The sequence below is a fragment of the Pseudophryne corroboree genome, chromosome 6 (assembly GCF_028390025.1).
Source record: "Pseudophryne corroboree isolate aPseCor3 chromosome 6, aPseCor3.hap2, whole genome shotgun sequence".
In the NCBI taxonomy this organism is placed as follows: Eukaryota; Metazoa; Chordata; class Amphibia; order Anura; family Myobatrachidae; genus Pseudophryne; species Pseudophryne corroboree.
The window spans coordinates 633,883,323-633,911,186 of NC_086449.1; the positions used below are offsets into that span (position 1 = coordinate 633,883,323).

Here is a 27,864-nt window from a genome sequence, read left to right on the forward strand (position 1 = left end):
TGCAGGGGGAAAAGGGGGGGTGGGGTGGTAGAGCCAGAAATGCTGGGCGGACTAACCCTGTTGGGTGTCCACCCGCATGTCTGACAAAATGATCGTAATTGTGCTAAATTTAGCATATCTACGATCAGATCTGAATTAGGCCCCATGTGCACTGCAGGAGGGGCAGATGTAACATGTGCAGAGAGAGTTATGGTGCCCACACACGGTACAATTCTCGCATGCCATTTGATCTTTTTAGTTCAAATAGCATTGCTTATAGTTCAAATCGCACTGTGTGTATTGTCCCTTGCAATGCGAAGCGCGCTCCCGTGTAGTCCATATAGCAAGGCAAAACAGTATGTGCAGGCAGGTATTTCTGAACTACATCGCATATGTAGTCTAGTCATATTCGGGTGTAGTTCAAATCGCATTCCACTAAAGTACAAATCACATAGCACACATTGTATAGGCTCAAATTGCACCTAGCGTAGGCACCATTAGATTTGGGTGGGTTATACGGTTTCTGTGCAGGTTAAATACGGTTTGCTTTATTTTACACTGCAATTTAGAGATTTTAGTTTGAACACACCCCACCGAAATCTAACTCTCTCTGCACATGTTATATCTGCCCCCCCCCCCCCCCCCCCCCCCTGCACATGGTTTTGCCCATTAGAGAAAAATTTGCTGCTGCGATCAGGTCTGAATTAGGCCCTATGGCCTGGGCACCACACGTCAAATAACCCTTAGAATAGACAGATATTATTTAATTTATTTTTACCAGGCGTAACCTCACTACTTCTAAAAAAGTACATTTTACCATTGCAGACACAAGGGACTGGCTCAGGGCCGCACACAGTGTTGACGCACACCAGCTGAGAGATTTTTCTGCTATTGCACATGCATGAAAATCCCCAAGAACTCCTATGGCGCGTGCATTACACAGAGAGGCCTAATTCATGTTTGTAAAGAACTGCATAGCCGTACAATTACATGCCATTAACATTCAATGCAGCTGGAGGCGCCTGTAGGAGATAGATGCCTCCTGCTGCATTTGTGAGGACACAACCTTGGATCACCATCAGACACAGTTTGCAATGTTTTTAGGCACCAGTCAGCATGTGTAAGCTGAAGCTTACCTAGGCTGGCCCACAAAACGAGGAAGTCAGCAGACCCTGGATCAGTCACGCCATAAAAACTTGGGCGACACACCTGCATTTTGAAGAACAGTGCCGCCCCCCAAATGCCACAGCATGATAATCATGCTGTTGCTGACAGGGGGCTGTGAGCAATATTGTAAAACCTATTCTGCTTATGTGCAGAATGAGACTTGCCCCTACGCAGACCCCCAAACATCTTATTTTATGTTAACCTTGGGGTTTGCAAACAAATATGAATTAGGCCTACAGTTCCTGTAATCCCAGTAGGTAACGCGATTACCTCAATCCATTTGGATCCCACCATTTGTGGAACGGGTGTGGTATACAAGCTCTACAGTCATTAGGTCGACATGGACAAAATGTCGACCTATGAAAGGTTCCCACAGGTTCAAAAGGTCAACACAAAAATGGTCGACCCCTTTGTTTTTGCATGTTTGGGGTTAGCATGTATTGTTTTGGCATCTAGGGCCTCCACTTGTACAAATGCGTCCGGCTCACCACGCTACAGGCGAGGTGTCTCGCTCCACTTCGCTCGACACAAGGTTACTTAAGGTTTTTATTTGTGACATGTATAGTCAAAAATGGAAAACGTAAAAAAGACCAAAAAAACAAACAAAAAAAAGCCATGCGTCGACCATATGCGTGTGTGTTTTCCAGTGTCTACTTTTCATATATATCGACCTTTTGTCCATGTAGATCTTTTGTCAATGTCGACCTAATGTATGTTGACCATATGGTGTCGACCTAGACATTGTTGTTCTATAGTTCGGATTCAGGGTGGAACAGGGTGCTCCTAGTCTAGATCCTTTACAATGCCAACAGGAGGAAATTGCCTAGGTGCAGGGGTGTCAGAACGTTTTTTTTGTTGGGGGGCCAAGATAAAATCTTAATTTGGCGCCCCCAGCTCCTGGCCACCTTAGACAGGTCTCTTGCACCTGTATGAAACACTATGGAGCAGTTGGGAGTGGCCCCTTGTACACATTACACCTGGTAGAGCCCCTTATAAACATTATGCCAGGTAGAGACCATTACACACATTATGCCAGGTGGAGCACATTATACACATTACACCTGGTAGAGCCCCTATACACATTACGCCAGATTTAGCCCATTATACACATTATGCCTGGTAGAGCCCATTAAACACATTACGCCTGGTAGAGCCCATTATACACATTACGCCTGGTAGAGCCCATTACACATGTTACACATTACGCCAGATAGAGCCCATTATGCCTGTTACACATTACGTCTGGTAGAGCCCATTATACACATCTGCTAGTTAAGTGCCTCCTTCTCATCTCCCTACTGCTTCCCCACAGCCAGCAGCTATGCTGCTGCTTACCTGCCACGGGCAGCAAGTCTCCACAGAGTGCAGACACTGCAGGAAATGAGGTGGGGGCGGAGCACACAGGAAGGCTGCTTCAGCGCTGCTCGGGCCGCCGAGTAAATTTATAGTAGCAGTGCCAGACGCACCGCTGCATTAGATGTCTCCTTATAGACGGGCAGCGCTGAAGCTGGCAGCTGCACAGGCGTGAGGGTCCGGTTGGACTGGATGGTGCCTCTCTCATGTTTTGGGGGGAGCGATCTGCCCCCTTACCCCTCCATTCCGACTCCCCTGTCTGGGTGTATTTGCAAATTGTTATCGGGCAACTATACTAGCGAGTACAAAGCTCACAGTGGGTCTCCACTCTATCAGCAATATTAATGTCTTACAATAAACCAAATAAAATGAATATTTAGGGGAGCACAGGAAACGCTGCCACAGCTGGGGAACAAACGCGTCTTTAAAACAAACCATTGTGATAAGTTTCAATACTGAAGCATTACAAAGAGGGAAATGAATGGAAATACTCCTGTTTGTGTATATAAGGCACCACACCACCCAGCAGCGCCAGACAGTGGGGGAAAAACAGGACGGCCGTAAATCCGGGTCACACAATATTCCTCCAAAGTCGCACTCACAAGTCCTTTTAATGTTTGTTTTTTCCATGACACTTAGGATACTATTTTGTCCACAAGATGTCAGCAGAAGTTCTCATCTAAATCTACAACCGCAGGGAAACAATAATGTGATGTGGCGACACCTCTGTACACTCATGTGTAATTGTACACTATTAGCCTTCCAGCTATCCCTGGACGTTTCCTTTATGCAACGTCCCCATTTTCCTAACCTGAAAGACTACATATTATCCCGGCTTATGCTGTCTGACCTTACTCTGTAGTACAATACTTACTGGGCTGGTGACAGCGGTGAAAGAAATTGAAGAGAGAAAATAGCAATGTAACGAACTGCCTGAATGCCTGTGTGTTCTACTACAAGACTCATTTATTCTACACAACACAACAGGAAATGCAAAGTAAGGGTATGCCACAGGTTTAGCAAGTTCTGGCTTACTTGGGTGTACTAGTATGTACAGTAAACCAATATGGATCTGATGGACAAGGAAATGTATGAGCAAGAGGAGAATAAGGAGGGAAGGAGGAGAAAGAAAAAAAATCTGCATTACTAGCACCACAGCAATGGGTCGCAGCATTTTCATTCACATAATGGGCGGGATGTAACGAAGTCTGAGTTAGGCTGAACTCGGACGATGTTTTAAAAGGCTAAACCATGCCTTGTACATGGTCGCCCCTTTAAACAAGACGTCTGAGTTCAGACAGCATCCCGCACGCCCACCGAACTCCGAATCAGTACATCCCGCCCAATGTATAAATTATTGTGAATGCTTTCAATTAAAAGATAGTAAATTGGTAAACGGAGAAAACAAAATAATATAATCTGGGATGCGGCATATATAGTAATATAAATGGTACAACGTTCTTCAGAACTTTCACATAAAATAATGTAGGATAGACATCAACTCCCAGTAATAAAATACTGTAAAGAAATAAGACCAGTAATACAAATAAATACATAAATACTACTTCCCAATACAGGTAATGTGTGCAGATTGCACTCCTATACTGGTTAGAATGAAGTATGCTTGTAGAACTATAAGAACCAGCATGCCCGGTCAGTCTGCACATGTGGAAATTGATCAGCTGTAGTGATTTTTTTTCCTTTGTCACAAGCTTATTGCTTGCAACAGGTTTGGCAGTCAGTATCTCCCTCAGCCAACAGACCAGCATGTAAGCATTACTTCTGATTGGCAGATATTTCCCATTCATTCCACTGGAAGTACATTTCAATTAATTTACTGGTCTTTTAGAAATATTTGGATCAACACAAAAAAAAATTGCCAAAAATCACTATATATTAAAGAAGATTCAATACTGTAATTAGAGAATTTAAGGTAGTATCAATTTCTGTATGGCAATTACCTGAACATAACCACCCCACTGATCATACGCAAAGTCTCCAGTTACATAAGCAAATGCAACTTTCATCTAACGCATACCAAGACTACCTGTTCTCCAATTATACAAAGACACAATATACTTCATTAGGTGTTAGAAGCAAACAAGTTCATAAGCTATAGACAAGGTCTTACACATCCCTTACACAAGTTACCCACTAAAAACAAAGGGTGAAATAAAATTAGCCACAAAAACGCAGTAATTTACAGCGAATTAACTTATCGCGACTATAGTACAAAAAGTGCAGCAGAAACTGCTTACTGGGGGTATGCGCGCTCCCGTTTTCGCACCTATCCTATTTAAAAATCACAACACAGAATTTGAATGGTAATTCTACAGGAAACGTTATAGAAGTCTATTAGTAGCCATAATACAACTATTTTGTGCACTTAAATTGGGTCAAATGGTTGTACTATGCATTTAATAATAATAAATAAATATGTTAAATCTTAATATAGGGATTTAGCGCTACTCCTCAGCTGCGCAGAGTAGGTTTAATCAAATGTGCGATAAAACTAATGGAGACTTTTTGCAGCTAAGTGGAAACCTGCTTTTTGCAATCGTGATAAAAAGCCCTATTCTATCACAAAACCGCATTTTTGCGGCTAACAGGATACCGCCCAAAGACCGTTATGGAGCGGATTATAGAGATCTGTAAATAATCACACTCCGTTCAGTGACTGTGTGTAAAGGAGGCCGGTTGGACTATAAAAGGAACTGAAGTTCCAGAGGGATACGCAAATATTTTTCATGTTTTAGGACAAACAATTTTACATATGATGATATACTGTATAAACACAAATTGCAATTGATTGTTTCATCATTTCATTTAAAAAAAATAATTCTAACATTGCCAGAGCCGTCACATGGTTAGACTAGACATGCTTTAAGGAACTTAATTTAAACAACTCTGGAGTAATATTTTTCCACCATTCACGATTATATTTTCAATCAAAACCAACCTTTTATATTATTGCTGCTTTAATACAAAAAGGACCGACTCATGTGGAATTGCATTAATACCTGATTCTTGCAGGCTATAACATTTTCCCCATGGTCTTCTTAAGTAGTGCCGTTATCCACTCTGCAGTACAATAAGGCTTCTGGGCTATGCAGTGACAGAAGTCAAACTGGGCTGGGACATTTAATTCACTATTAACTTTAATACGGAGCAGCAATATAGGAATGTGTGAGTTATTCACTTTATGCACTCTAATAGGACCCAGTGGCAGAATTTATTTACAATATGGCAACAGCAGTGAACAACCGGATAATTTACCAAGCAGAGATAAGTGCATATACCGAAGCAGGTACAATACAGGCCAAGGTTAAATTCCCAGATATCCAGTAGGGTGTTATATGGCAGAAAGAGAAACAGGTCTATGGGTCAACTTCCAGGTATACAGCAAAATCACTCTGAGAACACGTGAACCAATAGAATCTAGGCATAAGTGTCCAGAAGGAAAACTAAATCAACTAACACCAGCTCTTAGGCGACTCTCCTCATAAGTAGTGATGAGCGAGGTTCGGTTTTACTCGGTTTTACTCGGTTCTCAAAACGGCATCTTATTGGCTATCCAAAACACGTGACATCCGTGAGCCAATAAGATGCCGTTTTGAGAACCGAGTAAAACCGAGTAAAACCGAGTAAAACCGAATCCGCTCATCACTACTCATAAGGCCAAAGGAGGAGGAGTTTCAATCGCCAGTCACAGAACCCAGAAACAGCAGCCTGTTTGGCGGTGAGCAGGCTGAGATGCATGACAGGCAGGATGTCATATATAGGTCTCATACTCATTACAGACCACCAGAGAACAAGGGTAGAAGACACTCATTTATAAATGCATATGTAATGTAGCATGTCAGTATCCCATCAGGACAAATGTATTCTATTCAGCTCTATCAAACTGGATGGGATTGACTGAATCCTCCTGTAGAGCACACACCATTACATACTGTATAAAATAGAGAGTCCAGCGGATGGAAGCAGGTAATGGGTGGGATATTAGTGGCCACCTGTGGCCAAGCTAATGCTTTGCATAAATAGACGAAAGGCCAGTACTGACAAGGAGATTTCCCCACAGAGGTGTGCTGGGCGATCTATCAGTGACCGCTCAGCAAAGCGCAATGTGTGCTGAGCGGAGGGGAAGGGGGGCGCTCATTTTACCCAGCAATGAAATGAGCGATGTGCTAGATTGTGCCTGCATGCAGTCCAATCGAGCAGCGGCAATAGCGATGCACAGGACAGTGCATCGCTATCGCTGTAGGGGATACACACGGAGAGATCAGTGCTTAACGTTTAAGCTATCTAGTCAGATTGCTTAGAATTTAAACACTGATCTCTCCATGTGTACCCCACTTAAGCCACAGGATGTTCTGCAATTCACTGTAAAGGCGTGAAGGTTTGAAATGCATCTGCATATGTATATGTCCACTCACTTTCTAACAGTTAATCTGCTCCAATTGATTTGCAGATAAGATCTTTAAATTTTTCTGTTCCCCTTATGGTTCAAATATATTCTTATCAGTAAATGATTATTACATTTGCTGAATGCAAACAGTTACCGAAGTTACTTGCCAAGTTCTAATGAAGTAATACCCCTTTCAAACATACAGATATGTCCTCATACATCCAGCCTCAATATTATTACATTTATTATTACAGTTAAAATCACTTGCAAGGATGGATGTAAACCACATTCTATATAGGAGGGGGGGGGGGTTACACCTTCTCTGCTGAAGCACTATATGGACGCTGTTTTGAAACATTTGAGGCTAGTCACATTCCAAAATCAATATCTAATTAGTTTATGTAGCACCAACACAAACTTCATACAGTAAATATATGAAATTTTAAGTAAGTGAACATAAAAATATGTGCATCTTTGTCATTAATCCAAATTTCCCAAACAGCAAAAATCTAGATTTAACACGCAGGTTTTCATAGTAGGGCAACACGGATGGGGTAGTGACTAGTTTTACTGCATCACAGCACTGAGGTTACAAGTTCAACTCCTAGTCATAGACAGCCTTTGTGGGGTTTGTATGTTCTCCCGATAGCCACTGGATGCTGCCTGTTTCTTTCACGTGTGTGTCCCCATGTGCTAGGGATAGGAGAAGTAGGCACCACTGGAGCAAGGAATGGTGTAATGGTGCCGAATAATCTCTGTAAACCACTGTGTAATATATGCATGCTACAACAATAACAAAGCGTGCACTTATATAAAAGCATTTTTTTCTTTTACTAGTTTGAAAGAAATGTGTTACAATGGGAATATCCTAATACATCAAATTAACCCTGGATCTATTCTTGCCAGAAGTGGGGGGGAGAGACATGGGCATTGGAACAGCCCCACCACTGACTTTCTTACTGCTTTCGTTTCTGCAGTACAGGGTCTGGTGGTTACTAGCAGGAGAGCACATAGCTGGAAATGTAAATTAAATTAAATTAAATATATTAATAACCATTCTGAACGGCTGTTAGTGACTTTAAAATCGGCTCTGTGCCTACAGTACCTCCCACAATCATCTGCCTTGAAATATTTTATCTAAAAGCGTGTGAAGAAGGAGGGAAACTATAGCTGGTAAAGAGGAAGTCACGGTTCTCATTTCCACCTCTGTTCCTCCTATGCTAATCTCCATTTCCTCCTTCGGGACGGCAGTTACAGCAACTACTTCTGAGAACATGGAGAACAGGTCTCCTGGCACTGTGCCCAACTATGCATGATGCCAAAGAAGCACACCAGGTACAACGTGGCAGATAACCACAGGCGTGCCCACACAGCGCAAGAGCAAATAGGGTTTAGTAGAGTAAAATAGCGAGGGACAGCAATGGTGCAAATTGCTTACTGCATTCTACATATTTTCTGTCTCACTCTCCACTTTACATCGCCTCTCCTTGTTACAACCATACAGCAACACAATCTGCACAGCACAACCATCAGCAGTGTGACAATGCCTCACCTTATAATAACTACACACCCTATCCACACAGAGGCTACAACTGGTAGAGAACAACCTTATACATTACTGGTTCCCCACATCACTCAGGCTGTAAGCTCATCTGGACAGCTTTACCTGGTGTTTTAGATCATGGTCTAATTTCTTAGTATGTAAGTATGTATGTATGTATGTATGTATGTATGTATGTATGTATGTATGTATGTCACACACACATACAGAATAGAGAGTCTGACATTTTACTATAGCGGATTCAGGTATGTTAATCCCATGGAATAGGACTGCAGTCAGCCATTTTTAGCCACTGCTGCAGAATATAGGTAACAGAACTGCTACAGGTGTAAGAACAATGTAAGTCTATGGAGACACAGGAAAGTCTGAAAATATGAAGGGTTGTTCTTCTATATGGAACAAAATGAATAATAAAAGCATCATCTAATGCAGCACTGTTCTACAACAGAAGAGTGCTACACGGACCCTAACTGAGACAGTAGGAATGAGGGACCTGTTAACAAAAGCGCTTACAACTGAACAAGAGAATTATACAGAACAAGTACAAGAAAAAGTCAGCATGGTTTTACATCAATAAAATGTGTACCACACAGAAGCAACAAAATATAACAGATGCTGCAGGATGACGAGGCAATAAAGGAGCTTTGAAACGTTGATGGAATTTACAGCAGCATGTCCTGCCATTTATTCATCCAAGTGCCGCCAACTGTATGGTGTATCGCGGACCCAGCATTGGGTTGCCTGGAGGGCACTGGTATTTGTGTTTTCTCCACATGTGAGTGCTGCCTACTGGTCACCTGGTAGTGGGGTTTGCAGTTTAGGAGACGCTAGGCTAAAGCTTTGCCTAGGGTGCAGAGAGACCTTGCACTGGCCCTGACTGTTACATATACACTAAAGGAAATTGGAGGCATCATATTGATCTTTTAGGAACCCACTTCACACACAAAAGATCGAACTACCACTGGAAATTTGGGACCTCCTATTACAGAACCTGTTATGGTCTTATATCCCTTACAAAGAACTTTCAGAACTATTATCAGTAAAAAATCTTTGTGCCTTTAATGCTATTTCCCGTTGACAGAGTATTGGTTAAGGCAGTGAACTGACAAGCTCACAGTCAGGAGTTCAATCCCCTGGAAGGGGAAACAAATCATTTTTGAGGTTTATACGATTTGCTGGAAACTGGACCTTCCTTAAATTTTGTTTTATGTTATCAGTTTTTTATATAGGGTTTGATATTGTAGATTAATTACTGTATTTTTTTTTATATATAATTATATATATATCCAGACTAACCTAATTTTGGCCATCTCTTGTCAAAGCACTATACTGTAATTTTTACAGTGCAGTTTTTACCTTTGTTTTTGTTTTGTTTATCAATATATGAAATGGCCACTAGATGGTGCCAGCACCTAACATGAGAAGCTACAGGGGCACAGGCAACATTACAGATAATCACAACAAACATCACATTTAACTTAAACTTTATTAGAAAGTTTTTTCATTGGTTGACAGCTATGCCACAGGCTGTGCAATACACAGATCACATGACTATCATTAGGGAAAGAGCAATGTATAAATTCAAAACTAGAAAGACACCTGATTCAGTTAGTAAGGTTCAGTTCCCCAGGGGTAAGGGTAGGAAAGGATTTTGTTATTTCTCATATTTACTGTATACTACACGTCAGTTTATCACAGTTTTGAGTAAGCTGAGCCAAATGCGGTCTTCCCTCTGATTACTTTTTATGTCATGAAAAAGACTGCATCTGGAACAATAGATCCTGGTAGAGAAGCTTTAATGCGTTTAGCAGCTTCATTGTGTTTATAGCATCCTAATTTAGCTAATAAATTGTTAAAGCTCTTAGCACTAGGATATGATCTGCTAATATATATATATATATAGTCCGATGAGAGCGATGTGTCCAGAGTGACGGACTTTGCCACGCTAATATATATTTTATTTATTTATATATATATATATATATATATATATATATATATATATATATATATATATATATATATATATATATATATATATATATATATATATATATATATATATATATATATAAGATTTTACTTACCGATAAATCTATTTGTCGTAGTCCGTAGTGGATGCTGGGACTCCGTAAGGACCATGGGGGGAATAGCGGCTCCGCAGGAGACAGGGCACAAGAATAAAAGCTTTAGGATCAGGTGGTGTGCACTGGCTCCTCCCCCTATGACCCTCCTCCAAGCCTCAGTTAGGATACTGTGCCCGGACGAGCGTACATAATAAGGAAGGATATTGAATCCCGGGTAAGACTCATACCAGCCACACCAATCACACCGTACAACTTGTGATCTGAACCCAGTTAACAGTATGATAAAACGAAAAGGAGCCTCTGAAAAGATGGCTCACAACAATAATAACCCGAATTTTTGTAACAATAACTATATACAAGTATTGCAGACAATCCGCACTTGGGATGGGCGCCCAGCATCCACTACGGACTACGAGAAATAGATTTATCGGTAAGTAAAATCTTATTTTCTCTGACGTCCTAGTGGATGCTGGGACTCCGTAAGGACCATGGGGATTATACCAAAGCTCCCAAACGGGCGGGAGAGTGCGGATGACTCTGCAGCACCGAATGAGAGAACTCCAGGTCCTCCTCAGCCAGGGTATCAAATTTGTAGAATTTTGCAAACGTGTTTGCCCCTGACCAAGTAGCTGCTCGGCAAAGTTGTAAAGCCGAGACCCCTCGGGCAGCCGCCCAAGATGAGCCCACTTTCCTTGTGGAATGGGCTTTTACCGATTTTGGCTGTGGCAGGCCTGCCACAGAATGTGCAAGCTGAATTGTACTACAAATCCAACGAGCAATCGTCTGCTTAGAAGCAGGAGCACCCAGCTTGTTGGGTGCATACAGGATAAACAGCGAGTCAGATTTTCTGACTCCAGCCGTCCTGGAAACATATATTTTCAGGGCCCTGACAACGTCAAGCAACTTGGAGTCCTCCAAGTCCCTAGTAGCCGCAGGTACCACAATAGGTTGGTTCATGTGAAATGCAGAAACCACCTTAGGTAGAAATTGAGGACGAGTCCTCAATTCTGCCCTGTCAGAGTGAAAAATTAAGTAAGAGCTTTTATATGATAAAGCCGCCAATTCTGACACACGCCTGGCTGACGCCAGGGCTAACAGCATCGTCACCTTCCATGTGAGATATTTGAAGTCCACAGTGGTGAGTGGTTCAAACCAATGTGACTTTAGAAGACTCAACACAACATTGAGATCCCAAGGTGCCACTGGAGGCACAAAAGGAGGCTGTATATGCAGTACCCCTTTTACAAATGTCTGAACTTCAGGCACCGAAGCCAGTTCTTTCTGGAAGAAAATCGACAGGGCCGAAATTGGAACCTTAATGGACCCTAATTTTAGGCCCATAGATAGTCCTGTTTGCAGGAAATGGAGGAAACGACCCAGTTGAAATTCCTCTGTAGGGGCCTTCTTGGCCTCACACCACGCAACATATTTTCGCCAAATGCGGTGATAATGTTTTGCGGTTACGTCCTTCCTGGCCTTGACCAGGGTAGGGATGACTTCATCTGGAATGCCTTTTTCCCTCAGGATCCGGCGTTCAACTGCCATGCCGTCAAACGCAGCCGCGGTAAGTCTTGGAACAGACAAGGCCCCTGCTGGAGCAGGTCCTTTCTCAGAGGTAGAGGCCACGGTTCGTCCGTGAGCATCTCTTGAAGTTCCGGGTACCAAGTCCTTCTTGGCCAATCCGGAACCACGAGTATAGTTCTTACTCCTCTCCTTCTTATGATTCTCAGTACTTTTGGTATGAGAGGCAGAGGAGGGAACACATACACTGACTGGTACACCCACGGCGTTACCAGGGCGTCCACCGCTATTGCCTGAGGGTCCCTTGACCTGGCGCAATATCTGTCTAGTTTTTTGTTTAGACGGGACGCCATCATGTCCACCTTTGGTTCTTCCCAACGGTTTACTATCAGGTGGAAGACTTCTGGGTGAAGTCCCCACTCTCCCGGGTGGAGGTTGTGTCTGCTGAGGAAGTCTGCTTCCCAGTTGTCCACTCCCGGAATGAACACTGCTGACAGTGCTATCACATGATTTTCCGCCCAGCGAAGAATCCTTGCAGCTTCTGCCATTGCCCTCCTGCTTCTCGTGCCGCCCTGTCTGTTTACGTGGGCGACTGACGTGATGTTGTCCGATTGGATCAATACCGCCTGACCCTGAAGCAGGGGTTTCGCTTGACTTAGGGCATTGTAAATGGCCCTTAGTTCCAGAATGTTTATATGAAGAGATGCTTCCATGCTTGACCACAAGCCCTGGAAATTTCTTCCCTGTGTGACTGCTCCCCAGCCTCTCAGGCTTGCATCCGTGGTCACCAGGATCCAATCCTGAATGCCAAATCTGCGGCCCTCTAGTAGATGAGCACTCTGCAGCCACCACAGAAAAGACACCCTTGTCCTTGGCGACAGGGTTATCCGCTGATGCATCTGAAGATGCGATCCGGACCATTTGTCCAGTAGATCCCACTGAAAAGTTCTTGCATGGAATCTTGCAAATGTAATCGCTTCGTAAGAAGCCACCATTTTTCCCAGGACCCTCGTGCACTGATGCACTGACACCTGGCCTGGTTTTAGGAGGTTCCTGACTAGCTCGGATAACTCCCTGGCCTTCTCCTCCGGGAGAAACACCTTTTTCTGGACTGTGTCCAGAATCATTCCTAGGAACAGTAGACGTGTCGTTGGAATCAGCTGCGATTTTGGAATATTTAGGATCCACCCGTGCTGACGTAACACTACCTGAGATAGTGCTACTCCGACTTCTAACTGTTCCCTGGACCTTGCCCTTATCAGGAGATCGTCCAAGTAAGGGATAATTAAGATGCCTTTTCTTCGAAGAAGAATCATCATTTTGGCCATTACCTTGGTAAAGACCCGAGGTGCCGTGGACAACCCAAACGGCAGCGTCTGAAACTGATAATGACAGTTTTGTACTACAAACCTGAGGTACCCTTGGTGTCCAGGTTTGCTATCACCGCTCTGAGTGATTCCATCTTGAATTTGAACCTCTTTATGTAAGTGTTCAAGGATTTCAGATTTAAAATTGGTCTCACCGAGCCGTCCGGCTTCGGTACCACAAACAGCGTGGAATAATACCCCTTTCCCTGTTGTAGGAGGGGTACCTTGATTATCACCTGCTGGGAATACAGCTTGTGAATGGCTTCCAATACCGCCTCCCTGTCGGAGGGAGACTTTGGTAGAGCAGACTTCAGGAACCGGCGAGGGGGAAACGCCTCGAATTCCAGTTTGTACCCCTGCGATACTACCTGTAGAATCCAGGGGTCCACTTGCGAGTGAGCCCACTGCGCGTTGAAATTCTTGAGACGGGCCCCCACCATGTCTGAGTCTGCTTGTAAAGCCCCAGCGTCATGCTGAAGACTTGGCAGAAGCAGGGGAGGGCTTCTGCTCCTGGGAAGCGGCTGCATGGTGCAGTCTTTTTCCCCTTCCTCTGCCCCGGGGCAGAAAGGAATGGCCTTTAGCTCGCTTGTACTTATGGGAACGAAAGGACTGAGTTTGAAAAGACGGTGTCTTTTTCTGCTGATGTGAAGTGACCTGGGGTAAAAAGGTGGATTTTCCAGCCGTTGCCGTGGCCACCAGGTCCGATAGACCAGCCCCAAATAACTCCTCCCCTTTATACGGCAATACTTCCATATGTCGTTTGGAATCCGCATCGCCTGACCACTGTCGCGTCCATAACGCTCTTCTGGCAGAAATGGACATAGCAGTTACTCTTGATGCCAGGGTGCAAATATCCCTCTGTGCATCACGCATATATAGTAATGCATCCTTCAAATGCTCTATAGTTAACAGTATATTGTCCCTATCCAGGGTATCAATATTTTCAGTCAGGGAATCCGACCACGCGACTCCAGCACTGCACATCCAGGCTGAAGCGATTGCTGGTCGCAGTATAACACCAGTATGTGTGTATATACTTTTAAGGATATTTTCCAGCCTTCTATCTGCTGGTTCTTTGAGGGTGGCCGTATCAGGAGACGGTAACGCTACTTGTTTAGATAAACGTGTGAGCGCCTTATCTACCCTAGGGGGTGTTTCCCAACGCGTCCTAACCTCTGACGGGAAAGGATATAGTGCCAATAATTTTTTAGAAATTAGCAGTTTTTTGTCGGGGGAAACCCACGCTTTATCACACACCTCATTTAACTCATCTGACTCAGGAAAAACTATTGGTAGTTTTTTCACACCCCACATAATACCCTTCTTTGTGGTACTTGTAGTGTCAGAAATGTTCAATGCCTCCTTCATTGCCGTGATCATGTAACGTGTGGCCCTACTGGACATTACGTTTGTCTCCTCACCGTCGACACTAGACTCAGTATCTGTGTCTGGGTCTGTGTCGACCCACTGAGGTAACGGGCGTTTTAGGGCCCCTGACGGTGTCTGAGACGCCTGGACAGGCACTAATTGATTTGCCGGCTGTCTCATGTCATCAACCGTTCTTTGCAAAGTGCTGACATTATCACTTAATTCTTTAAATACGATCATCCAGTCAGGTGTCGACTCCCTAGGGGGTGACATCACTAACCCAGGCAATTGCTCCGCCTCCACATCATTTTCCTCCTCATACATGTCGACACACACGTACCGACACACAGCACACACACCGGGAATGCTCTGATAGGACAGGACCCCACTAGCCCTTTGGAGAGACAGAGGGAGAGTCTGCCAGCACACACCAAGCGCTATATATATATATATATATATATATATATATATATATATATATATATATATATATATATATATATATATATATATATATATATATATATATATATACACACACACAGGGATAACCTTATATAAGTGTTATTCCCTTATAGCTGCTGTTTATATAATTTTTAGCTGCCAATAGTGCCCCCCCTTCTCTTTTTTACCCTGATTCTGTAGCAAGTCTGCAGGGGAGAGTCAGGGAGCCGTCCTTCCAGCGGAGCTGTGAGGGAAAATGGCGCTTGTGTGCTGAGGAGATAGGCTCCGCCCCTTCACGACGTCCTTATCTCCCGCTTTTTCTGTAAAAATGGCAGGGGTTAAAATACATCCATATAGCCCAAGAGCTATATGTGATGTATTCTTTTGCCAACCTAAGGTATTATCTGTTTATATTGCGTCTCAGGGCGCTCCCCCCCAGCGCCCTGCACCCTCAGTGACCGGAGTGTGAAGTGTGCTGAGAGCAATGGCGCACAGCTGCGGTGCTGTGCGCTACCTTAGTCTGATGACAGGATCGTCTTCTGCCGCCGATTTCACCGGACCTCTTCGCTCTTCTGGCTCTGTAATGGGGCCGGCGGCGCGGCTCCGGGACCCATCCAGGCTGAACCTGTGATCGTCCCTCTGGAGCTAATGTCCAGTAGCCTAAGAAACCCAATCCACTCTGCACGCAGGTGAGTCCGTTTCTTCTCCCCTTAGTCCCACGATGCAGTGAGCCTGTTGCCAGCAGGACTCACTGAAAATAAAAAACCTAAAATACACTTTTATTCTAAGCAGCTCAGGAGAGCCACCTAGCCTGCACCCTTCTCGTTCGGGCACAAAAATCTAACTGAGGCTTGGAGGAGGGTCATAGGGGGAGGAGCCAGTGCACACCACCTGATCCTAAAGCTTTTATTCTTGTGCCCTGTCTCCTGCGGAGCCGCTATTCCCCCCATGGTCCTTACGGAGTCCCAGCATCCACTAGGACGTCAGAGAAATATTATATTTTCACAATGTAACCGGCACTCACATTAACTCCACAACTGCCCGGTGCCATCCCTTGCTGTATGCAATAGTATCCAATCAAATCGGGTGGCACTCCAAGAGGACTTGTCACTTGGAAATAAAACTCAGAGACTACGCTCTAAATGCGCAATTAGAGCGCAGTCTCTGAGTTTTATTTCCAAGTGACAAGTCCTCTTGGAGTGCCACCCGATTTGATTGGATATATATATATATATATACATACATATATATACACACACATACATATCTATATATATCTATAGATATCTCTCTCTATATCTATATATCTATAGATATATATCTATATATATCTATCTATCTAAAACTCCTATCGGTCTGGCACTCCCCTTAACGAATAATATCACCTGCACCGGTGCCTTCATGTAAAAATAGATACACTCCCGGGGATGCGGCACTCTGGTTCACTGATGACAATATAAATAAATATTGAAACGTTGATCTTCATTTGGGAGTCCACACCCGCTTCTGTTTCTCAAAGTGAACCAGAGTGCCGCATCCCAGAGAGAGAGAGAGAGAGAGAGAGAGAGAGAGAGAGAGAGAGAGAGAGAGAGAGAGAGAGAGAGAGAGAGAGAGAGAGAGAGAGAGAGAATATAATATTATATATATATATATATATATATTTATCTCTCTGCCAGTGCGACTTTTACATACCGCTGGACATTACGCCCAAGAGATTTTCTTTTTTTCCCCCTCAAATATCATAATGGCGAAAAGGAAACCTAATCCAGATGTTTGGTAGTCGTACAAATCGTTGAAGTCAAAGTCAGCCAAAATGTGCTGGACTTATACATTAGAGAAAAAAAAAAAATAATATTCCCAAAAATATTTCTATTACACAGTTTTAAAGTGGATCTGTAACACAATACACACAGTGGACACACCCAGAACCAGTATAGGAGTGCTAGGACCTAGTAACACCACGAAGGCACTGCCACACTAATATAGGAGGACAGACTTGTATTCAGGAGTTATTGGTTTCAAGCGAATGGACACAGCTGAACTGTATAGCCAAGACGACCCCTTTAAGGCCCTAGGTAAATGTATTAAAGCGGCACGCATCGTGCCACTATAACACTTCCTGCTTCGCCTCATTACCAAGGTAAAGCAGGAAGGGACATCGACAAGATGTATTAATATCTTGTCTGCAGAAGTGAGCTTACACTCCCCCCTCCGGCGATGTTCCCTGAGCACACAGCGCGTTAGCTCTGTCCTGACGTGCTGCGTCTCCCTGTCCTGGCCAGCTCTAGTGTGCCTGCGCGGGATCACACCACTCACGCAAGATCCTCCAAGCATTCCGAAGCCGGCACCCGACTCAGCCAGGGACACTGTCCCTGCTGTGGTGAATGGGCATTGCCACCTGCAGCTGTCAAAATTGACAACTGCAGGTGTCAGAACGGTCAGCATCGTACATTGCCTGCGCATATTAGCTTGCTATCTATTAGATAGCAGCGACGATATGGACAGGGGCGCTATCACTATGCACACTCTGCAGCCATCATACATGGGGGAGAAGCAGTAAAGTGCACATAACATGCGCTGATACCGCCACTTCATACATTTGCCCCTATGTCCGGTAATTTGGGGAGAAACAAGGTACAAGACCCAGAGTAAGCAGTAATGATTGAGCTGAATGCAGCTGCAGACTAAGCCTCTGACCTCACCTCATGAAGGTGCCCCTCTTTCTTCTTGGATGAGAGGTTCATGTGCTTCTCCAGTACACTGCAGTACTTCTCAGTCTCTTTGTCGTATTTCTTTTTCACTTCCTGCAGAAATGAGACACATTCGAAGTTAGAAACACACAATAGAATTGCTTTTAATGATTTTTTCCACACAAAACTGCACAGAAATTTGAATACTCAAAAAGTCTAAACAGTATTTTTAATAAAATATTTGATATTATATATATATATATATATCTCTATATCTAACCCCCATGTCCCCTCAATGTTTTATAAACCCTTCCCCAGTAATAGCCCTTTTTGGGCAGTACGGACGGTGTAATGGTTAGCATTACTGCCTCAAAGCACTGAGGTCATGGGTTCAATCCTGACGATGGCCCTTACTGTGTGGAGTTTGTATATTTCCCCCGTACTTGCGTGGGCTTCCTCCCACAACCCAAAAATATACTGGTAGGTTAATTGGCTCCCAACAAAATGAACCCCAGGATGAATGTGTGTGCGTGTACATGTGGTAAGGAATATAGATTGTAAGCTCCACTGGACAATTATTCTCAGTAAATCGCTGCGGAATATGTGTGCGCTATTAAAATAAATCCTTCGGCTCCCACCATCACAAAACCCTGTGACCAAGCTATTTATTTTATTTTTTATTTTACTCTTCCCTCCAGCATAACTAAAATATGTATGTTCATCTTCCCCCCACCCCAACTGGTTAAAGGTTACACCCCCCCGACCCCCCCCCCCCCCCCCCATCCCCATCGGGCACACATACTCCAAGGCAAGTGACCTGGTGCACCCGTTGCTATTTTGTAAGATGAACTTTTATTATGAGATTGAAACCAATCAATGTCCTAGAAAATCATGACATCACTGAAGTAGAAGGCGCTTTGCTTCCCATACTTTAATGACTTTGCTAGCTCCTAGTATATTTGTTCAGCCTACAAAATGTTTGTCTTCTGTGTAGGCAACACTTTCAGTCCACTTCAGTCCATGGAAAAGTAGAATAAGCACACACTTTTTTGAGACAATATTATGCCGTCCTTTGGCATATGTAAAGCAAAGGTCACAAAAAGTATAGCAGAGGAGAGAGGTTGCATTTATTCAGTATAACAGAATAATACATTTAAATTAAAAATAACCAGCTGTAGCTGCACAAGTGGAACAGTTCACTTAACAAATTGCTGGTTTTGACACGGGTGTTGGACGAGTTCTATTTTTCATAATGGTCAAGGAACAACTTGTGTAGTCTAAGGGGGGTATCAAATTACCTGCGGTCGATGACTGTGGGTAATTGTATCGCCGGAGGGTATCCTATTAGCCCCGATGCAGCAGAGGCCCCCTTCCCAATGCCGGCACTTATCGCGGATTATGCTTTTGGTGCCTCAGGCATCCGAAACATAATCCATGGTAAGAGGCTGCCGAAGCCGCGATAACACATGGGATCGGGGACTTATTGGATGGTCATTATTGAGGTATCCGTCCATTTTCACCCGCCGAAAACAGATCGGATCTAACTGGACACCCCCCTTAACATCAAAGAACCATCACAGGGCACTTGTACCCACAACTGTATGAAGAGGACTTTATCTAGTTAGAAAGATGACTAGGCGCAACTTAACTGCGCCAAGCAAGTTTGGAAGTCACAGTACAGGGAATCATGTACATAGCAGTTTGGGGTGCTACTACAATGGAGTCTGCACATTCTAACTAGCCCGCAATATATAGCAATATGCAAGGACTATAGGCCACTGGTCAGTCAGGCAGACATCACTGACCACTAGTGGAAAAAGTAACACCCCCTATACATACAGATGTGTATTTAAACATCTACTGTTTTTGCACCGTATGGGATGAGAGGCATGGTGTGGCTTACATGCTCTGTCGTTTATAGTGTCCAACGCATTTAGGATTAGTATTAGGAATTGGTAGAATGTCTCATATTAAGCATGGTGCATCTCGTTTATCACCCATTAGCACACGGTAACTACATGTAATGCCAGCACCAGTAGCCAGGGTACCTAGGCATTTTACCAGTCACATTACTGATGCAAAGAAGACATTTTGTGCAGAAGTCTGTAGCAGGAATGCATTGTGCTGCTTAGTCACAAAGTCCATGGCGTGCCAAATGGCTAGTGACGCGATTTGAGGATAGGTGTTTCTGTAGCTAGTACATGCTTGAGTTTCTGTTAATAGCCAATTAAGGTGATCAGCCAGAGCAAAGTGGTGACATGTATGTAATGTATACCAATGACCCTTTTGATGTGGAATGTTTGGTGACCTATGCCAGTGGTACTCATTCTCAGCCCCCAGAAAGTCATGCTTTGAGGATGTCTGTCTGTGGAAGCAGCTGGGATAATTACTTACCCAGTTACATAGAATAGCTCACCTGCGCATGCTTAAAGAAATCCACAAAACATGTCCTATTGGGGGTACTTAAGAAACTCTGGCCCATGCCTTACACAGAGCCCCAAACTGGATTCTGGTCGTAGGGGCAGATGTATTAAGCCTGGAGAAGTGATAAAGCAGCGATAAGTCTAAGGTGATAATGCACCAGCCAATCAACCCCATTATGTAAACTGACAGTTAGGAGCTGATTGGCTGGTGTGTTATCACCTTCCACTTATCACTGCTTTATCACTTCTCCAGGCTTAATACATCTGCCCCATAGCTGGAATCATTGGTCTTGTACTGAACAGGCAGGTGATGTGAGCAGAAAGAGGCAATGGTCATCTTCCCTCCTTCCTCCCCTGCTCAGGCTGTGTAGTCATTCTCCATCAAATGCACCAAGGTGGATTAATAGATGGGAGTTACTCCCAGAAAAACCAAGAGCATCTTCATAGCAGCCCACACCCAATGGGTCACCCCTGTGTAGCCAGTCAGCACTGCCATAGGTAGGCACTCATCATTTCATTTCCGTACATACAGTATGTCTAGAGACATCAGGTCAATAAGTTACCTTAGCGGCACCAATTTGTTCCTTTCTAAATTTTTCAAGAGGAGTAATGAGAACTTCCCCAGCATTTTCAATCTGTGGATACAAAAAATTAAAATACAGAAACAGAAAATGACTGCAAAAGGTCTTTCAGCTTTCAGTAATGTGGTTGTGTAAATTAAATTAATAGTCACTCGACCTGCTTTACTGCCCCGTCTCCAGACATGCCCATTTACTACGTATGGTTACATTTTATTTTATAATCACATTAGGTGGAAAAGTCATTTAAAATAACAGTATTTGCAATCAGTAGAACAACAAGAGCTGTAGCACCTCATATACAGATTTGGACACAGATACAAAAGTGTTGCATATCAGATTAAATCAGTGCAGTCTCACAGAGCAGATCTGTCGCATCACACTGATGCACATTCAGGCAAAAAAGAAGAGGTTTGGTGCAAGCAGAGTTGTATGGGGAGGGATGTTTGGCGCTACAGCAGCAATAGTGTATGATGGTGACAAATCTGTACGTGTAATACAGCTACTTATTTCTGGTGAAGAAGAAACGAAATCCAAAGAAACAGCCACCCTACTCCAAGGCAAAATTTGGGAGGTGGGCCACATCCATTAAAATGTACATACTGAATCACAATGAGCAGTACAGGTTGTGTAATGGTTTGCACTGAGGTCCTGGGTTCGATTCCCACCATAGTCCTGTGTGGAGTTTGTATATTCTCCCTGTGCTTGCTTGGATTTCCTCTGAGTCTCCGGTTTCCTCTCACAAGCCAAATATATACTGGAATGTTAATTCACTCACCAAGAAAATTAACCCTAACTTGACTGTGGGAATATAGATTGTAAGCTCCACTGGGGCAGGGACTGAAGTAAATGACCAAATAATCTCTGTAAAGTGCTGCGGAATATGTGTGAACTATGTAAATAGCAGCCAATAAATGATCGTAAGATACAATCCTGCATGTCCCAGGACCGCTGCACACCTGCCAGAGCTGTACTGTGTATATTCCCTCTTAGACAATGCCCTATGTCACAGGGACCACTCACCATCCGCATCCGCTCATCTTCAAGATTCCCCAACACAGTAGCGAATTCCTGCAGAGACTTGGCTAAAGAGACAACAAGAGGAAGTCAGAACAATAGCCTGGGCAGCAGGGAAAGCAGCAGCAGCAGCACCACTGATCACTTCCTGTATATATCGTCATGGCAAAAACATTATGCTGCCAAGTCTCCCCCACACACTCTAAATAAAACAACTCTTTAAACCATAGGGTCTTGTGTTAGATCATGAATATCTGCATGCACTAACACTATCCTGGTCAACCTGCAGCTCTCCAGCTGTTGTGAAACTACACATCCCAGCATGGCCTGCCACAGTTTTAGCATTTGCTAATAGCAAAACTGTGTAAGGGCATGATGGGACTTAGTTTCACAGCAGCTGGAGAGCCACAGGTTGGCCAGGACTGAACTAACACTTTTGCCAAGACCAACCCTGCTCATGGAGGGTTTACCAATTAGCAGATGATATTTCACATGAAACACAAGTCTTTGATATAGGATAAAAGTAAAAGAATAGCACTGTCCAGAGGGCTGCCATATAAAAAAAAAAAAAAGACAACCACTTTTAAACATAGCATTAAGGTGATATGTGAGCACCATTACTCCCCAAAATGAAACATGAAAGGGTAAAGATTAGAACTTTATATTAGGAAAAATAAGATTTTACTTACCGGTAAATCTATTTCTCGTAGTCCGTAGAGGATGCTGGGGACTCCGTAAGGACCATGGGGATTATACCAAAGCTCCCAAACGGGCGGGAGAGTGCGGAAGACTCTGCAGCACCGAATGAGCAAACATGAGGTCCTTCTCAGCCAGGGTATCAAACTTGTAGAATTTTGCAAAAAAGTGTTTGAACCAGACCAAGTAGCAGCTCGACACAGCTGTAGTGCAGAGACCCCCCGGGCAGCCGCTCAAGAAGAGCCCACCTTCCTAGTGGAATGGGCCTTGACCGATTTTGGTAAAGGCAAACCAGCCGTAGAATGCGCTTGCTGAATCGTGTTACAAATACAGCGAGCAATAGTTTGCTTTGAAGTAGGGGCACCAATCTTGTTGGATGCATACAGGACAAACAGCGCTTCAGTTTTCCTGACTCTAGCCGTTCTGGCCACGTAAACCTTCAAAGCCCTGACCACATCAAGTGAATCGGAATCCTCCAAGTCACGTGTAGCCACAGGCACAACAATAGGTTGGTTCATATGAAAAGATGATACCACTTTTGGCAGAAATTGCGAACGGGTCCGCAATGCTGCTCTATCCATATGGAAAACCAAATAGGGGCTTTTATGTGACAAAGCCGCTAATTCAGACACTCGCCTAGCCGAAGCCAAGGATAATAACATGACCACCTTCCACAGTTTTAAGGGGTTCAAACCACTGTGACTTTAGGAAACTTAACACCACGTTAAGATCCCAAGGTGCCACCGGAGGCACAAAAGGAGGTTGAATATGCAGCACTCCCTTTACAAAAGTCTGAACTTCTGGGAGAGAAGCCAATTCTTTTTGAAAGAAAATGGATAGGGCCGAAATCTGGACCTTAATGGAACCTAATTTAAGGCCCAAACTCACTCCAGTTTGTAGGAAGTGAAGGAAACGGCCCAGATGGAATTCTTCCGTAGGAGCATTCTTGGTCTCACACCAAGAAACATATTTTCGCCATATACGGTGATAATGTTTTGCTGTTACTTCCTTCCTAGCCTTTATCAGCATAGGGATAACCTCAACCGGAATGCCTTTTTCTGCTAGGATCCGGCGTTCAACCGCCATGCCGTCAAACGCAGCCGTGTTAAGTCTTGGAACAGACAGGGTCCCTGTTGCAACAGGTCCTGTCTTAGAGGAAGAGGCCACGGATCTTCTGTGAGCAGATCCTGCAGATCTGGATACCAGGTCCGTCTTGGCCAATCTGGAACAATGAGGATTGTTCTCATTCCTTTTCTTCTTATCCTCAACACCTTCGGTATGAGAGGAAGAGGAGGAAATACATAGACTGACCGGAACACCCACGGTGTCACTAGGGCGTCTACCGCTACTGCCTGAGGGTCTCTTGACCTGGCGCAATACCTCTGTAGCTTTTTGTTCAGGCGGGACGCCATCAGGTCTATCTGTGGCAGTTCCCACCGACTCAATCTGTGCGAAGACTTCTGGATGAAGTCCCCACTCTCCCGGGTGTAGGTCGTGTCTGCTGAGGAAGTCTGCTTCCCAGTTGTCCACTCCCGAAATGAACACTGCTGACAGTGTGCTTACATGATTCTCCGCCCAGCGAAGAATTCTGGTGGCTTCCGCCATTGCCACTCTGCTCCTTGTGTCGCCTTGGCAGTTTACATGAGCCACTGCGGTGATGTTGTCGGACTGGATCAGAACTGGTCGGTCGCGAAGTAAGGTCTCCGCTTGACGTAGGGCGTTGTATATGGCCCTTAGCTCCAGGATGTTGATGTGAAGACAAGTCTCTTGACTTGACCAAAGACCCTGGAAATTTCTTCCCTGTGTGACTGCTCCCCAACCTCGGAGGCTTGCGTCCGTGGTCACCAGGATCCAGTCCTGAATGCCGAATCTGCGGCCCTCGAGAAGGTGAGCACTCTGCAGCCACCACAGTAGTGACACCCTGGCCCTGGGTGACAGGATGATCAACCGATGCATCTGAAAATGTGACCCGGACCACTTGTCCAGTAGGTCCCAGTGGAAAGTCCTCGCATGGAACCTGCTGAAGGGAATGGCCTCGTATGACGCCACCATCTTTCCCAGGACTCGAGTGCAATGATGCACTGACACCTGTTTTGGTTTCAATAGGTTCTTGACCAGAGTCATGAGTTCCTGGGCCTTCTCTATCGGGAGATAAACCCTCTTCTGGTCCGTGTCCAGAATCATGCCCAAGAAGGGCAGACGAGTCATAGGAACCAACTGCGACTTTGGAATATTGAGAATCCAGCAGTGTTGCTGTAACACTTTCAGTGAAAGAGATACGCTGTTCAGCAACTGCTCTCTTGATCTCGCTTTTATGAGGAGATCGTTAAAGTACGGGATAATTGTGACACCTTACTTCCGCAGGAGCACCATCATTTCCGCCATTACCTTGGTGAAAATCCTCGGGGCCGTTGAGAGACCAAACGGCAACGTCTGAAATTGGTAATGACAATCCTGTACCGCAAATGTTAGGTACGCCTGATGAGGTGGATAAATGGGGACATGAAGGTACGCATCCTTTATGTCCAGTGACACCATAAAATCCCCCCCTTCCAGGCTTGCGATGACCGCTCTCAGCGATTCCATCTTGAACTTGAACCTTTTCAAGTATAGGTTCAGAGATTTTAAATTCAATATGGGTCTGACCGAACCATCCGGTTTCGGGACTACAAACATGGTCGAATAATAACCCCTTCCCTGTTGAAGGAGGGGAACCTTGACCACCACCTGCTGAAGATACAATTTTTGTATTGCGTTTAACACTATTTCCCTCTCTTGGGGGGAAGATGGTATGGCCGATTTGAAATACCGGCGAGGAGGCACCTCTTCGAATTCCAGCTTGTAACCCTGAGACACAATTTCTATTGCCCAAGGATCCACCTGGGAGTGAACCCACATGTGGCTGAAATTCTGAAGACGTGCCCCCACAGGGCCCGGCTCCGCCAGTGGAGCCCCAGCGTCATGCGGTGGATTTTGTAGAGGCCGGGGAGGACTTCTGTTCCTGGTAACTAGCTGCGTTGTGCAGCTTCTTTCCTCTGCCCCTACCTCTGGCAAGAAAGGATGCACCTCGGACTTTCTTGTTTCTTTGTGAACGAAAGGACTGCATTTGATAATGCGGTGCTCTCTAAAGGTGTGTACACACGGTAAGATATTTTCTTCCGATTCTGACTATATAGTCAGAATCGGAAGAAAATATAGTGCAGATCGCAAGGTGACAGTCACCTTGCGATCCCGATCCGATGCCGATGCGCGGCCCCGCGCGGTCGGCATCGGAAGAAAAAATAGGCTGTGCAGGCAAGTCAATCCTGACTATCTCTATAGAAGAGATAGTCAGGATTGAAATCGCACATAGCCAGCATCGCAAGCAGTTATTATGTGCTTGCGATACTGGCTAAGTGCCGACCCGGCCCCCTGTCGCACGGTGAGAATCGGATAAGTCCGAATCTCACCGTGTGTATGCACCCTTAGGCTGTGAGGGAACATAAGGCAAAAAATTTGACTTTCCAGCTGTAGCTGTGGAGACCAGGTCCGAGAGACCTTCCCCGAACAATTCCTCACCCCTGTAAGGTAAAACCTCCATATGCCTTTTTGAGTCGGCATCACCTGTCCATTGCAGAGTCCACAGGACCCTTCTGGCAGAAATCGAGATAGCGTTTATTCTGGAAACCCAGTAGACTGTCTCTTTGAGCATCTCTCATATATAGGACAGCGTCTTTTATATGCCCCAGGGTCAATAATACAGTATCCTTATCTAGGGTATCCATCTCCTCAGATAAGGTATCCGTCCATGCTGCTACAGCACTACACACCCAGGCCGACACGATTGCCGGTCTTAGTAAGGTACCCGAATGTGTATTTATGGACTCCAGGGTAACCTCCTGTTTGCGATCAGCAGCATCTTTGAGGGTAGCCGTATCCTGGGACGGCAGTTTTGGATAAGCGTGTTAAAGCTTTGTCCACCCTAGGGGAGGATTCCCATCGTAGCCTATCCGTTGGCGGGAAAGGATACGCCATAAGAATCCGTTTGGAAATCTGCATTTTCTTATCTGGAGATTCCCAAGCTTTTTCACATAACTCATTCAGTTCGTGTGAGGGGGGAAAAGTTACCTCAGGCTTCTTTCCCTTACACATATACACCCTTGTGTCAGGGACAGGGGTTTCCTCTGTGATGTGCAAAACATCCTTTATTGCTATAATCATATATCGAAGGGATTTAGCAAATTTTGGCTGTAACTTTGCATCATCGTAATCGACACTGGAGTCAGAATCCATGTCGGTATCTGTCAACAATTTGGGATAGTGGGCGCCTATGAGACCCTGACGGTCCCTGCGACAGAGGGTCAGACACGGGTTGAGACCCTGACTGTCCCAATGCATCAGCCTTGTCAAATCTTTTATGCAAGGAATTAACATTATCATTTAAAACCTTCCACATATCCATCCAACCAGGTGTCGGCGCCGTCGGCGGAGACACCACATTCATTTGCTCCCGCTCCTCTCCCACATAGCCTTCCTCATCAGACATGTCGACACAAGCAAACCAACACACCACACACACACACACACACACACAGGGAATGTCCTTTCTGAAGACAGTTCCCCCACAAGGCCCTTTGGAGAGACAGAGAGAGAGTATACCAGCACACACCCCAGCGCTATAATATCCCAGGAATAACACAGTAACTTAATGTTAACCCAGTAGCTGCTGTATGTATAGTTTTTGCGCCTAATTATGTGCCCCCCCTCTCTTTTCAACCCTCTTCTACCGTGCATCAGCAGGAGAGAGTCCGGGGAGCTTCCTCTCAGCGGTGCTGTGGAGAAAAAATGGCGCTGGTGAGTGCTGAGGGAGAAGCCCCGCCCCCTCGACGGCAGGCTTCTGTCCCGCTTATACAGTAATTTTGGTGGGGGCTCATACATATATACAGTGCCCAGCTGTATATATGTGTACTTTTGCCAACACGAGGTCCCAAATGCTGCCCAGGGCGCCCCCCCCCCCCCCCTGCGCCCTGCACCCTTACAGTGACCGGAGTATGTGAGGTGTGTGGAGCAATGGCGCACAGCTGCAGTGCTGTGCGTTACCTCTAGTGAAGATCATGAAGTCTTCTGCCGCCTGTAAGTCTTCTTTTCTTCTCATACTCACCCGGCTTCTATCTTCCAGCTCTGCGACGGGGACGGCGGCGCGGCTCTGGGACGGACGGCGAGGGT

At 44.9% G+C, this 27,864-nt stretch overlaps 1 protein-coding gene across 3 annotated transcripts in view; it reads right to left on the minus strand.

The window, feature by feature from the left end:
* ARHGAP26 (Rho GTPase activating protein 26) overlaps positions 1-27,864 on the minus strand; it is a 1,013,198-nt gene that overhangs the window by 766,709 nt on the left and 218,625 nt on the right. For all 3 annotated transcript variants that reach the window (XM_063928129.1, XM_063928130.1, XM_063928128.1), the window contains exons 3-5: positions 21,970-22,031; positions 20,932-21,003; positions 17,958-18,059 (exon numbers count right to left, since the gene is read on the minus strand). In XM_063928129.1, coding sequence (XP_063784199.1) covers positions 17,958-18,059; positions 20,932-21,003; positions 21,970-22,031 — 236 coding nt within the window. The remainder of the gene's footprint in view (positions 1-17,957; positions 18,060-20,931; positions 21,004-21,969; positions 22,032-27,864) is intronic.